Source organism: Mesoplodon densirostris, chromosome X (genome assembly GCF_025265405.1).
Source record: "Mesoplodon densirostris isolate mMesDen1 chromosome X, mMesDen1 primary haplotype, whole genome shotgun sequence".
Lineage (NCBI taxonomy): Eukaryota > Metazoa > Chordata > Mammalia > Artiodactyla > Ziphiidae > Mesoplodon > Mesoplodon densirostris.
This window is the reverse complement of record NC_082681.1, coordinates 19,345,888-19,360,580: the sequence shown is the minus strand read 5'-3', so window position 1 is coordinate 19,360,580 and position 14,693 is coordinate 19,345,888. Positions and strand designations below refer to the sequence as shown.

Here is a 14,693-nt window from a genome sequence, read left to right as displayed (position 1 = left end):
AAAGTACAGAGTGGGACTTCCCTGGTGGCGCAGTGGATAAGACTCTGCACTCCCAATGCAGGGGGTCTAGATCCCTGGTCGGGGAACTAGATCCCACATTCATGCCGCAACTAAGAGTTTGCATGCCACAACTGAGGAGCCCGCCTGCTGCAACTAAGACCCGGCACAACCAAATAAATAAATAAATACTTTTAAGAAAAAGTACAGTGGGTTGGCTGGCCCAGTTTTCTGTGGAGACAGGGAGGGAGAGGGGATGGTGTAAACGGGCAGAGCGTTCAGGGTGGGCCTTCTGTGCAGAATCAGCCCAGCGGTCCAGACCCTCATGGCCTCTTCTCCTCTGCTCTAGTGCATTCTGCAGAAGGATCCCAGGGCAGCAGCGACTTCCAAAGCACTCAGGCCCTCTGGGCTCTCTTCTTGGCAGCCCGGGAGGAGACGGGGCTTGCCGGGGGGGGCGGGTCCGGGGGTGGGGCTGAGTCCACGCCCGCAGCTCTATGGCGCCCGGCAAGGGGCACGACCACGCTAGGGGCGGAGCTACACTGGCGGCCGCAACTCCGGGAGCAGGCGAGGGGGCGGAGCTGTCCCTGGGCGGCTGAGGCGGAGCCTTGGCTGTGGCTGCCACTGCAGCTGGAGCCCAGCCGGGTAGGCGAGACCGAGAGCACGGCGGGACACGAGGGCTGCTGGCCGTCGGCTCAAGGCCTCGCGTCCACCTGCCCACCCGCTCCCACTGCGGTCGGTCGGCGGGGTGTGCGCCGGGCCGGGCCCATGGCGGCGTCGGCGGCCCTGTCTGCGGCGGCGGCGGCGGCGGCCCTGTCGGGCCTGGCTGTGCGGCTGTCTCGCTCGGCTGCGGCCCGCGGCTCGTACGGCGCCTTCTGCAAGGGGCTCACGCGCACTCTGATCACCTTCTTCGACCTGGCCTGGCGGCTGCGCATGAACTTCCCCTACTTCTACATCGTGGCCTCGGTGATGCTCAACGTCCGCCTGCAGGTGCGGATCGAGTGAGCGCCCGCGACCACCGCGCGGCTGCGACGGCAGGGGCGCCGGCATGAAGCTCCGCGGGGCCCAAGGACGCCAGCACGCGGCGGGGGAAGGAGAAGGGGCGGCCCGGGCCCCCGGACCCTAGACCTCGACGGAGGTCACGGCCACCGAGCCCCAAGCCCCGGCTCTGGTCACCCACGTCACGGCCGGTGACGAACTGCACAGAAACTCGCGAAACGGGCCCTTTCCATCGAACTCGAGAAAATGACTTGAGTGCGGCCGACCTGTTGCCTCACCTTGGCCGAAGTGGGGAGCAGAAGGAAGAAATTCTGCAGCAGGAACGTGAACGACTGGCCCTGACCAAAGAGGTAGGAGGCCAGAGGTTGGACTTCAGGCTGGAGGGAGGCGGTTGCCATGACATCTAGATGTCCAGGCCCCTCAGTGGTTTGGGGGAGACGTGGAAGGAGCCCGAGGAAGCCAGCCCGGAAAGCTGCCGAGCCACGAGTAGGCAAGGCAGGGCGGGCGCAGGCCCTCCGGATCCGTTGTCATATTTCCAAGATGGGGGTGAGAGGCGGCGTCCTCGGCATCTTGGAGGGTCAGCCCATCACCTCCCGGCCACGGCCCCGGTGGTGTCAGCTGAACACGGGGGAGTGGAGGGAAATGGGCTCGGGGAGGCCCAGGGGAGGCCCAGGGAAAGCCCTAGAGGAGAAAAGATGCTGCTACCCTTGTCCTCTACCCGCTGGGGGTCAGCCTGGAAGGGTGGCTGTGTTCTTGGCCAAAGCCCAGGTCTGTCTCTTTCTCAGCCCTTTGCAAACCGGCCCCCTGCCTGGTCTCTGCGGCCAGGGGACTGCTCTCTGCCTGCTGCTGCTGTCCCTGTTGCTCCCCTCTCCGCTCTCCTGGGGCATCCTCCAAAGCTCCGCATCTGGGGCCACGGAAGAGCAGGAAAGATGCATTCCTCCCCCCCCCCCCCCGCCATCTCAGCCACGCTCCCTCCAGCTCCTCCCTGTGCCCTCCTGATGCCACAGCCCTGGACAGCCTCCAGCAGCCCCCGTGTCCCAGAGGATTTGGGAAAGTTGGGATCTCCTTGAGCGGAGGGCATCTCTCAGGCTGGGGTGGAGGGCAGATGGAGAAGGGGCTTGTAGAGGAGGTGACACTTGGCGAGACAGGGACCTCTCTGGGTGGGGAGGCAGCTCTCAAGTCCCCATCTCTTTCTTTGTCTCAGGAACTGGTGTTATAGGAAGTGACCTGCCCCTTCTCGGGTCTTGTCAAGAGAGTCCCTAACCCTGACCCTGACCCTAGAGCTGCCTGGGGAGCAGCCTAGAGAAGGGCCTGACCCACAAGGAGAGGAAGGGACCAGGCAGAGACCCCGAGGGGTGGGGTGGCCCAGTGGTCTGGTTCTGGCATGGGGAAGGAAGGACAGACCTAGCGACACTCTGGGGGAGCTCTGTTCTCCCCACCTACTGGGGCTCTGGGAGGGGAGAGATGTGCCCTTGTCACACAGGTAAGAAGTGGTGCAGCCGCATCTGCCTCTCGGCCTGCACTCTCCCACCTTCTGGAAGACCTAGCACCGTGGGATGGGGGAAGGGAGCAGAGGCTCCCAGGGGACCTAGAGACAGAGGGGCCCATGGTAGGGAAAGTGGAGTGGATGGGAAGTCACGGGGGAGACCGGGGGACAGTCTGAGCTGAGATGGGCACGGGAGAGATGTGTCCCAGCACCCCCGGGGAGCAAGGTCCTCACCCACAGAGCCAGACCTGCCCACCCTGCCGCGAATGCCACCCAAGTCTGGACCAAGGGCTCCTCAGTGTTGAGTGGCACAACCCTCTCAGTTTGGGTGGTGGGGACGGGAGGGTGGGTGGCTCCGGGGGACCGTGTCACCAGGAGGGGAAGGGACAGTGGTGGGTGGGATGGGGCTGAGACCCACGGCTGACCCCATGTCTCTGTCCCCAGGCTGCCCCTGGGCCCAGCATCACACAGGAGAGTCTCCTCTGGATGGGCCTGCACTGGTCCTGGAGCCCTTGGCTTGCGCTGTTGACTGATGCACCAGGAGCGGTGCTGATGGGAGGCGGGAGAGACCCTGGCCCTCCCCCCACACCGGTCCCACATCTACTCGGGTGGTGGTTGCTCATGGTCCATGCACTCAGAGTTCCTGGGGCTGAGGACCCCAGCAGCCTGGTTGCCCCCAGGACAGAGTGGCCAAGCCTCACACCACATGCCCTCCTCAGCTGCCCAGCTGGAGCCCGGGTCCCAGGTGAGGATCTCTGCCTGCCTCACCCTGGGGCCGGAGGCTGCACCGCTGTCACCACGTGCCCCCAACAGATGCCCACCGTCGGGGCCTGATGGCTTCCTTCCTTGTGCCAAGTCACCCGGGGGCCCTGGTCCAGGTGGCCCTGCTCCAGCCCAACTGTGCCCACCCAGGGCCACTTCTGGGAGCCTGCCAGCCTGCGGACGGCATCCCCGGAGCTCTGGGGACAGCCTCTGAGAGACTGTGCCGCGGGGCTGCACGGGAGGAGAGCAGCAGAGGACGAGGGGCCTCCTTGGGGCTGATTCGCAGACGCGCCCATTTCAAGCCCAGCTCTCACCCTCCGGGGTGGCTCGATGCCCAGCTCCAGCGTCTTGATGGGCAGCCTGAGAGGGCCTGAGAATGGCACAGGGGAGGCTCTTCGCTGACCGTGTGGGTGCCCGTGTGTGAGTGCGCATGTATGAGTGTGTGCAGATGTGCGGGTGTGAGCGTGTGTGTGAGTGAACGTGTGGGTGTGAGCGTGTGTGTGAGTGCTTGTGCACACACACGAGTGGCTGTGCCTTGCACTGCGTGCTGTTGAGCAGTGAGCTGAGCAGGGTGCCCTGTCCTCCCTGGGCTCGGGGCTCAGCCAGCGCTGCCTGGGGCTGCTTCCAAACAGGGAGAATGCGGGCTGGAGGCCCAGGGGCCCGGGCTCAGAGACCCCTTCCCATCCGCAGAGACCCACCCCATCGTGGGAGGGGCTCGGCGGTGGCCCTGGCTGGGGCTGTCTGCGCTCTGCGGGGCTGACCGTGGGAGGGGCTGGGGACGCATTCTTAGCATGCGCTCCTGCCGCGGCTGTTCTTAGGGTTCTGGCCTTGAGTACTTAGCTGCTTCCGCTTTCCCGCCTCTTCCTCATCTCCCCCACTGGGCCCTTGCTGCTTGACGGGCTCTCAGAGCACTTTATGTATTTGCCATCTGTTTCTCAGGCAGTGGAGCTTCTACAAAATCAGACACCGACTTGAATAAGACAACTTGACTTTCCCGTGTGTGATGTACTCTGCACCGGGCAGCAGCGTCTGGTCAGAGAAGTGTTCTCGTTTTGGATGTTGTCAAATCTTGTTGTCTGTCTCAGTTAAGAAAGTCCTTTGAGTTCAATCAAATAAAACCTGGAGGCCTCCTGTTTGTGCCGCCTCGGAGGAGAGAGGGGCGGCGAGCTCACCCCACTCTGGTGGCCTGGAGCTGGGGGAGGGGAGCACCCCAAGGGCTCTAAGGGGCGGGGCTGAGGGCGGGGCTGGTGCCGGGTCAGAAGATGCGGCGAGACCCGAGCTGACCCGAACCACTGCTCCCGTGAGGGGAAGGCAGCAGCACAGGCCTGGCCCAAGAGGTGGCCCTTTGTCCCATTCACAAACTTTATTTGAATAAACTAACACCTAGGCCTTTTCTTCTTCTTAGAGGCGAGTGTTAGAAGGTGCGTAATTCAGCTGAACCCCGAGGGTGGGCTGCTGTAGGTGAGGTGGAATGGACTGTCTGCAGATCATTTTGTGTCTCCGAAGGCCCTTCCGCAGCCGCAGGTAGCAGGGTCTCCATCACCTCCCAGCTGGCCAGGTGGTGCCTGAGTTTTGGAGAAGATCAACCTCGGGGACTGGACACCTGCCTCCCTTACTCCCACCTTAGACGCAAACTGTCCCGGCAGAGAAGCCCGGGGGTGGGGGGCTCTGAGGCCGCTGCAGGGGGAGGGTGGGCCGAGGACAGAGGGCTGGGGGAGGGGCCCCTGCAGGGGAGGGCAGCACCCGCCTCGGAGGAAGGCAGGCCCATAGGACCCAGGAGAGGGGTGTCCTGAGGACTTGGGGTGTGGTCCCGAGAGGAGCGCAGCCTGGGGTAAGACACCTGTCTCCAAGAGCTCCGCAGGGGTCAGAGCAACTTGACAAGAGGGCCCCTTCCAGCATCCGCCACCCTAGGAGGGAGGGGTAGACCCCAGTCCCAGCCAGAGCCCCGAGCTTCCCGCCCCTTGGTCCAGATGGTCCTGTTCAGTCCCTGATGGTTCTGCACCCACTTCAGGGACCAGGTAGCCTGGCACAGCCAGATGGGAGAGAGGATCCAGCACCCAGGGGCCAAGGGACCATGATGAGGGAGGACCATATTCCCCCGCGAGGGAGGAAGGCAGGCTGGCACATCACGCTCTGGTTAAGAGGGGCACCTAGGAGACCAGAGACCTGTGCACTGAGCCCAGCTCTTCCACTGACCACAGCGGAGCCCCAGGCCAGCCACGGGCACTCGTGCATTTTCAGGAAGGAGCCTTCAGGGTGCTGTGGGCCTTCAGGGTGAGGATGTATCTTCAACAAATGTCCTCAGGTCTCAGCCAGAGCAGCCCTGCCACCATGAGAAAAGGAAACGAACTGACAGGTGATGAGAGCCTGCCGAGCTCCAGGCGCCATGCCTTAACCTCGTTATCCCCGTGGCCACCTTCTGGAGGAGGTCACCACTAGGATGTCACTGAGGTTGAACCTCGAGCTGGCCTCAGGCAGTCAGAGGCTCCTCACCCTTCCCCTGTCCTTGGGATGCACGTTCTGCCCACTGTTCCCACAGCCAGAGCCCTTTTGAGGACACGGCCCTGAGAGAGTAAGGCATCTCTGGGACTATCTGGACTGAATATGTGACTGAATTCCATTAAGACCTCTGTACACACTTTTAAGATTCTGGCAGGTGGGTGGGGAGATCTGCTTGTCCTGTGCACTCAAGACAAGCCTCATCTGTAAGTTCATTTGCTTATTAACCTCGCCCCCTTCCCAATCTGGTGTGGCCTGCTTCTTTCTAGGTCTCTCCTTGCCTTCTGTGCACAGGACCAGTTTGCAAACCAGCTCCACAATTATCCCCATTTTTTGGAGAAACTGAGTCTTGGAGCCCAGTCTGAACTAGAAGCCTAAGCAGAACCTCCTTTCCTGAGGCCCCAGTGACTCTTGGAGGGGTAGGAATTCGGTTGGAGGGTTGGTGCAAGGACACAGTCTGAAGGCAGCCCTGGTCTTTCTGGATAGGGGCCAGGGGACAGATAAGAAACCCAGGGCTTGGGGGCGGAGCTGGGAGGCTTATCAACGTGGAGCTCCCCACTGGGGCAGCTGCGGCCACGCTGAGCTGGGCCCACCTGTCTTCTCGTGAACCTCCTACCTCTGGAGACTGACTGGGATCCAAGCAACTGAGTCAGGGGAGGGCGAAAGAGCAGCTGAGAGGGCAGTTCCAGGAGGGCTAGTCAGAACCCAATACAGTCAGAACACGAGAGATAGAAACGGCATACAGAGTCCCAGCCTATCCCATCCCGAGGGAAACTGCCCAGTTGTGGATGAATTTTCACTTTGTGTGCATGTCCTTTATATATGTAAAATTAGGAACATATGACTTTTTTCACTTTATGACATAAATACTTCCTGCTCATCTTCCTGTGTGATTAAGTATGCTTCTGCTTCCAAAGCCACAGAGTATCTCTGGTATGAAGGTTTCATCATGTATTTCGCACTGCCTCTTGCTTGTTTTCCTCTGTTGTTTGTTTGGGGCGTTGAGTTTGAGGTTGTTGTTGGGTTTGATTTGCTTTTGTGGTTTTTATTGGTTTTGACTGATGACACGGTGACAGATGTCCTTGTGGATAAATGCTGTGGTGCAGTCATGGTCAATCTCTTACCATACACTCCTGCAGGTGGGCCGGATGGTATGCATGCCTTAGGGGTTTGACACCCTCCAGAGCAGCGGTGCCAAGTTCCTCTGCTCACGCCACTCAGGAGTGAGACTGTTTTGAGAGAAGGGTGGCAACTGTGTGTCACGACATGTTTCAAAATCTGTTACCGCCTTTCCTGCCTCAAGCTGGGTGCATTTCTCTCTCCTCAAGATCAGAGTAATCTTTCATTTAACTCATCATTTCCCTAAAGCTCTTCCTTTCCCATCATCCCCAGTTCTCAGCTAGAATTAAATCCACGCTCCAGTTGTCCTGGGTTGACGTCGTGGAACCTTTCTTTCTGCTCCTCACCTTTACCTGTACCGAAGTCTCAAGACAGGTTTTAAATCTCTCAATTGGATAAACCAAATTGTTTATTTTGATATTTTATTTTGCATGACTTTGAATGCGTATCAAGATTAAAATTTTTCATATGTCCATTGGCCATTTGTAGTTTTAAACTATGGGGAGTATTTTTTATTGAGATATAATTGACATATACATTGTCTACCTTTAAGTTGTGCACGTGTTGGTTTGATACATTTATATTTTGCAGTTGATTACCACCAGTAGTGTTAGCTAATACCTCCATCACATCACCTTTTTTTGTGTGTGATGAGAACAATTAAGATCTAGTCTCTTAGCAACTTTAAAGTTTATAATACAGGATTGTTGACTATAATCACTATACTGTGCATTACATCCCCAGAACTCATCTCCTGTTTGCAAGTTTGTATCCTTAAATAACCTTTCCCCAATTTCCCCACCTCCCAGCCCCTGCTAACCATGGTTCTACTCTTTGTTTTTACGAGTTTGGCTTTTTTACATTCTATATAATGTGATGTCAGATAGTATCTGTCTTTCTCTGTTTTTCTTATCTTACTTAGCATAATGCCCTCAAGTCCCAACCGTATTGTCACAAATGAAAAGATTTCCTTCTTTCTCATGACTGAATAATGTTCCTCTGTGGTATACAATACCATATATAAAATAGATAGAGAACAACGATCTCCTTATAGCACAAGCAACTATATTAAATATCTTATAATAACCTATAATGGAAAAGAATCAAAGAAAAGAATATATATGTAATTATATATATAATTCTTATAAGAATATATATAATATATATAAATCACTTTGCTGTACACACTTTGCTGAAACTAACACAATATTGTAAATCAACTACAAAAAAATTAAAAAATTCCTCTATGGGACTTCCCTGATGGTCCAGTGGTTAAGACTCCGCTATTCCACTGCAGGGGGTGCGGGTTCCATCCCTGGTCGGGGAATTAAGATCCCACATGCTATGTGGCCAAAAAAAAAAGTAAAAAAATTTCTCTTTGTGTATGTATACATATGTATGTGTGTGTGTGTGTGTGTATACATATCACATCTCCTTTGTCCTTTCATCCATTAATGGATTCTTAGATTCTTTCCATATCTTGGTTATTATGAATAATGCTTCAATAAATATGGGAGTGCAGATATCTTTTTGATATTCTGTTTTCATATCCTTTAACTATATACCCAGAAGTGGGACCGCTAGATCACACGGTAGTTCTATTTTTACAACCAAGAACCCAGGGGCATGGGAGTTGTCCTGGTGCTGAGGCCAGCCTGCCTGGGGTCTGGGGTGAAGTCAGGTGCTCACCTCCCACTCCTGCCCGGGCACAGACGAGTGCTCAGCACACATGAGAATCAATGTAACCAGAGCAGGGACACCACGCTACCCAGCAAACCTTCTCAGTTTAAAGGATCCCCGCCAACAAAATGATGCCTTCTCAGTGTCCCCCGAGTCACCCCCTCGGTGCCAGACTCCCGGGCAGGTTTTTAGGGCACAAAGGTGAGCAAGTTAAACACGGCCCCTGCCCTCCGACCGGGGACAGGTACATGATTCCTCCACTTGGCTTCAAATACATGGGCGTTTGTGAAATATAATCAGAGTCACCCTCAAATCGGGCCAATGCACCGTAGGGGAAATCTGGAAAGGCATCTGCTGCAGGAGCAGCTGGGGAAATGCAGGGCCAGGAAGCGCCCCCATGGGCCTTCTCTGCGCCCGTCTTCCCCACTTGAGACCGATGGAGAGTTGGGGCTTGGGTGGTGCCGGCCCAGCTCTCGGGGACTAGGGATGCCCCAAACCCCCTGCACACAAGACAGAGCCACCTCTGCCGCCCAGACCAGGGGTGCTGTAGGGGGACAAGGGGACTGAGAGGTACCTGGTGGGAGCCCTGGCTGCCAGGGGCACTCCCCCTACGCGGGGTCCCCCTCCTCCAGAAGACGGGCACCGCCCTGGTCAGAGGCCTGAGCGTGGTCACCGCAGCCTGGGCACGCGGCACACGAGATAATGCATGAGGCTGATGCCGCTGCCTCGCGGATGCCCTCTGGTCACAGTGACCTCTCAGGGCCTGAGCCTCCTGCTGTCTGTCCTCAGCCTCGGTGCCCCCAAGGGACCCTGCTGCCACCCTAGGAGGTGACACGGGCCCCATGCTCCAGTCCCTGGGTGTGCAATGTGCAGGGCCCACCTCCATGGTCGTCCAGCCAATGAGGGTGCAGTGGGTGGGCTCCTGTGGCCACTAAGAGGAGGTGGGCGGAGACATCCTGGCTCCTCCCATCATTGGTGAGGGCGCCAATTTGGTGGCCATAGGGAAATGGGCTGGGGTCTATGCCCTGTGTGTGCTTCAGGGGGATGAGGGGCTCCTCTGTGGGGTCCTTGGGAGGATGGGAGACTGGCATGGAAGGTGTGGCTGTTTGGTCAGAGATGCAGCCCTAGAAGGAGCTGGGGGGTCTGCACCCTCCTCACTATGAGTCTCTTTCTTCTGCTTCATGGATCACATCCTCTGTGAATGGGAAGTAGGGAGACCAGGAAAGGCCTGGTCCAAACACCCTAGACGTACATACCATGACCAAGTGACATTTATCCCAGGAATGCAAAGTTGGTATATATATATATATATATATATATATATAATGGAATATTACTCAGCCGTTGAAAGAATGAAGTAATGCCATTTGCAGCAACACAGATGGACCTAGAAGTTATCCTGCTAAGTGAAGTAAGTCAGAATTGTGAAAGCCAAATACCATATGGTATCACTTATATGTGGAATCTAAAATACGACACAAATGAACATATCTATGAAACAGAAACAGACTCACAGACATAGAGAACAGACTTGTGGTTGCCGATGGGGAGGGGGAGGTAGGGGAGGGAAGGATCAGGAGTTTGGGATTAGCAGATGCAAATTAATATGTATAAGATGATAAACAACAAGGTCCTACTGTATAGCACAGGGAACTGTATTCAATATCCTGTGCTAAACCATAATGAAAAAGAATATGAAAAAGAATGTATATATGTATAACTGAGTCACTTTGTTGTACAGCAGAAATTAGCACAACATTATAAATCAACTATACTTCAGAAAAAAATTTTAATAAAAAATGCTCTAAATAAATAAGACATTTTGTGAATTAGAAGACTGAATATCGTCAAGATAGCAATCTTCCCCAAATTTATCTGTAGACTGAACACAGTATCTAACAAAATCTCAGCTAACTTTCCTATAGATATTGAAAAGCTGATGCTAAAATGTATGTGGAATGTATATTACCTTAAATAGCCAAAACATTTTGAAAAAGTTGAATCACTTACCATACCTATTTCAAAACTTATAAAGCCACAACAGTTAAGACAGTGTGGTATTGGTGCAAAGTAGGTGTGTAGATAAGTGGAACAGATTGAGAGACTATGAACAAATCCTTACATTTATGATCAATTGTTTTTTTATTGTGGCAAAATACATATAACATAAAATTTATCATGTTAAAATATACAATTCAGTGCTATGAAGTACATTCACAACGTTGTGCAACCATCACCACTATCTAGTTCCAGAAAAATTCATCACCCCCAAACGAAATGCCATGCCCATTAAGCAGTCACTCCCCATTCCCTCCCTACCCCAGCCCTTGGCAACAACAAATAGGCTTTCTGTCTCTATGTATATGCCTATAATGGATATCTTATAAGAATGGTATTATACGATATGTGAATTTTTGTGTCTGGCTTGTTTAATTTAGCATAATGTTTTGGAGGTTCACTCAGATTGTTGCATGTATTAGTACTTTGTTCTTTTTTATGGCTGAATAATATTCCATTGTATGGCTATACCACATTTGTTTATCCATTCATATGTTGATGGACATTTGTATTGTTTCCAGCTTTTGGCTATTGTGAATATTGCTACTATGAACATTCATGTGCAAGTTTTATTTAAACACCCGATTACAATTTGGGGCATCCATACCTAGGATTGCAACTGCTGGATCACATGGTAATTCTATGCTTGCCTTAGAACCACCAAGCTGTTTTACATAGGTTGCACCATTTTACATTCTCAGCAGTAGTGTAGATGATTCAAATTTTTCCATATCCTCTCGAACACTTGTTATTTTCCTTTTAAAAAAATTATGGCTATCCTAGTGGGTATGAAGTAGTATATCATTGTAATTTTTGTTTGCATTTCCCTAGGGCTAATGATGTTGAACATTTCTTCATTTGCTTATTGGCCATTTGTTTATCTTTGTAGAAATGTCTATTCATGTCCTTTGCTGATTTTAAAATTGAGTTGTCTTTTTTTGTTAAGTTATAAGAGTTCTTTATATATTTTGTATATTAGAATGATCAATTGATATTGACAAGGGTACCAAGACAATTCAATGGGGAAATGATGGTCTTTTCAACAAATGATGCTGAGACAATTGGAAATCTATACAAAAAGATGAATTTACCCTATTATGATGGCTAAAGTTAAAACTAGTGAAAGCATCAAATACTGGGGGTGGATGCATAGAAAGTGGATCTCTCATATGTTGCTAATGGGAGTGTAATGTTAAACAGCCACCCTGGAAAAAGTTTCTGCATTTACTTAAAAAAGTAAACATGCAACAATGCAATAAAGTTTTTTCAGGGAATACATACAGGAAAAGAAGACATAAAGTTTTATTTGCTGAGGACTTCATTATCTATGTAAAAAATCCTAAGGAATTATTTTTAAAAAGCTTATAGAATTAATAAACAATTTTAGCAACATTGAAAGACACATGGTCAATAAAAATACCAACTGCACTTATGTATAGTAGCAATGGATTTCCAGCAATTGAATTATTTTTAAACAGGACCTTGTACCCACCAGAGGTAGGGTGGGAGGAGAGGGAACTGGATGAGAGCAGTCAAAACGTACAGACTTCCAGTTATAAGATAAGTAAGTACTAGGGATATAATGTACAACATGATAAATAGAATTCACACTGTTGTATGTTATATATGAAAGTCATTAAGAGGGTGAATCCTGAGTTCTCATCACAAGAAAAACTTTTTTCTATTTCTTTAATTTTGTATCAGTATGAAATGATGGATGTTCACTAAACTTACTGTGATCATCACTTCATGACGTGTGTAAATCAAATCATTATGCTGTACACCTTAGACTTATACAATGCTGTTATGTCAATTATGTCTCAATAAAACTGGAAGAAAAAATAAAGAGAAAGAAAAAGAAAACAAAACATAAAGGACCATGTACAATAACATGAAAAAAAATGAAATACTTAACAGTAGCATGAAAAAAGTATTAAGTAGTTGGAGTAAATTTAACAAAAGATATGCAAGACCTGTACACTGAAAATTACAAAAGAAATGAAAGAATACATACATAAATAAATGGAAAGATGTACCATGCTCACAAATTTGAAAATGCAATATTGTTAGATGTCAACTCTACCAAACTTATCTATATATTCAGTACATTCCCAATAAAGTCACAATGGGGCTTTTTTTTTTTTTGAGGCAAGGAATAGTGACTTTATTTGGAAAGCTGGCAGACCCAGAAGATGGCAGACTAGTGTCCCCAAGAACCATCTTATCGGGGTCTGGATGCCAGTTTCTTTTATAGAACAGAGAGGGGGAGGAGGTGAGGAAGTAAAGTAAAAAGGCCATAGCACTACCTTTTTTAAAAACTGACAAGGTGAGTCCAACATTTCTATAGACATGTGTGGACTGAAAGAAAAATGCACAATGTGAGAAATATGAGTTAAGTTTTGTTCAGGGTCTTACTGAAGAGTATAGCCCAGGAGACAGCAACTCAGATAGCTCTGAGGAACTGCTCCAAAGAAACAGCAGGGATAGAGGCTAGTTTATATGTGATTTTTGTGTGTGCGAGGGAATACAAGCAGTCAGCATACACTTTGGCAAAACATTACTGTTAGTCACCAAAAACAGATATCTCAACTCAATGAATATAGTGCTTTTCTATGTATGGGAAGGTGCAAGAAGCAGGTCCATTAAAATTCTTCCTGAAATGCAACTTAACTATCTAAAGGCCTGTTTGCCCAAAGAACAGAGCACCCCGTTATCATCTTTAATTTCCTCTGTCTGAAGCACAGGGTGCTTCACCCAGTTATCCCTTTAATCTCTTCGTCTGAAGCACCAAGTGCACTGTCGGTCAGCAGCTGCAGCGGGTTAATCTTTGTAGACTTGAATGGTGAGTGCAATGCTCTTTGCTCTTCTTTTGTTTGCCATTGCAAAAGGCTTAGGACAGCCCAAACAATTTTGAAAAAGACCAAAGGTGCAGGACTTTACACTACCTAGTTTCAAGACTTAGTATAGAGCAACAGTGATCCAGGCAGTGTGATCTTGGCATAAAGATAGATTTAGAGATCAGTGGAACAGAACAGAGGGTTCAGAATATACTCACAACTATATGGAGAACTGACTTTTGACAAAGGCGTCAAGGCAATACAACGGAGAAGAGATGATATTTTCAACAAATAGTACTGAAAACATTGGATAAGAATATTTTTTAAAACAAAACTTGACCCTTACCTTACATCAAACACAAAAATTAACTCAAAATCATAGGCATACCGGTAAAAGACAAAACCATGACCTTTTAGAAGTAAACACTGGGTAAAATCTTAATGACCTAGGTTTTAGGAAAAGATTTCTTAAATAACACACCCCCAGACCCCACAAAATATAAAAGAAAAATTGATAAAGTAGACCTCATCAAAATTAAAATATTTTGCTCTTTAAAGGACACTTAAGAAAATAAAAAGACAAGGCACAGATTGGGTAAAAGTATTTGCAAAACACATGTTGGATGAAAGACTTATATCTAGAATATATCTTTAAAAAACTATTACAGAGACTTCCCTGGCAGTCCAGTCGTTAAGGCTCCATGCTTCAACTGCAGGGGGCGCGGGTTTGATCCCTGGTGGGGGAACTAACATCCCACGAGCTGCGCCATGCGGCAAAAAAAAAACCTATTACAATGCAATAATAAGAAGACAAACAATCTAATAAAAAGGGCAACCAGTTTGAATAGACACTTGACCAAAGAAATTATATAGATGACATATGAAAATATGCTCAACCATTATTAGTCATTAAGGAAATGAAAAATAAAACCACAATGAGATACCAATCACTAAACACTAATAAAAAAGCCAAGGACTTCCCTGGTGGCGCAGTAGTTAAGAATCCGCCTGCCAATGCAGAGGACACGGGTTCGAGCCCTGGTGGGGGAAGATTCCACAGGCCCCAGAGCAACTGAGCCCATGTGCCACAACGACTGAAGCCCGCATGCCTAGAGCCCACGCAAAGCAACGAAGACCCAATGAGGCCAAAAATAAATAAATAAATAAATTTGAAAAAATAAAAATAAAAAAGCTAAAAAATTTTAAAACTCACCATACCAAGTGTTGGGGAGGATGTGAAGCAGTTGGAGACCAGTTTG

General features: G+C 50.0%; 1 protein-coding gene across 1 annotated transcript; it reads left to right on the top strand.

The window, feature by feature from the left end:
- The first annotated feature begins 762 nt into the window (after positions 1-762).
- On the top strand, positions 763-1,077 carry LOC132482604 (small integral membrane protein 10-like protein 2A). The gene has a single exon (XM_060087914.1). The coding sequence runs from the start codon at positions 763-765 to the stop codon at positions 997-999; it is 237 nt and encodes a 78-aa protein (XP_059943897.1). The 3' UTR covers positions 1,000-1,077.
- Positions 1,078-14,693: the final 13,616 nt, after the last annotated feature.

Bases quoted from the DNA above. Each gene is read 5' to 3' on its own strand.
- LOC132482604 (XM_060087914.1), top strand. From the start codon at position 763: ATGGCGGCGTCGGCGGCCCTGTCTGCGGCGGCGGCGGCGGCGGCCCTG.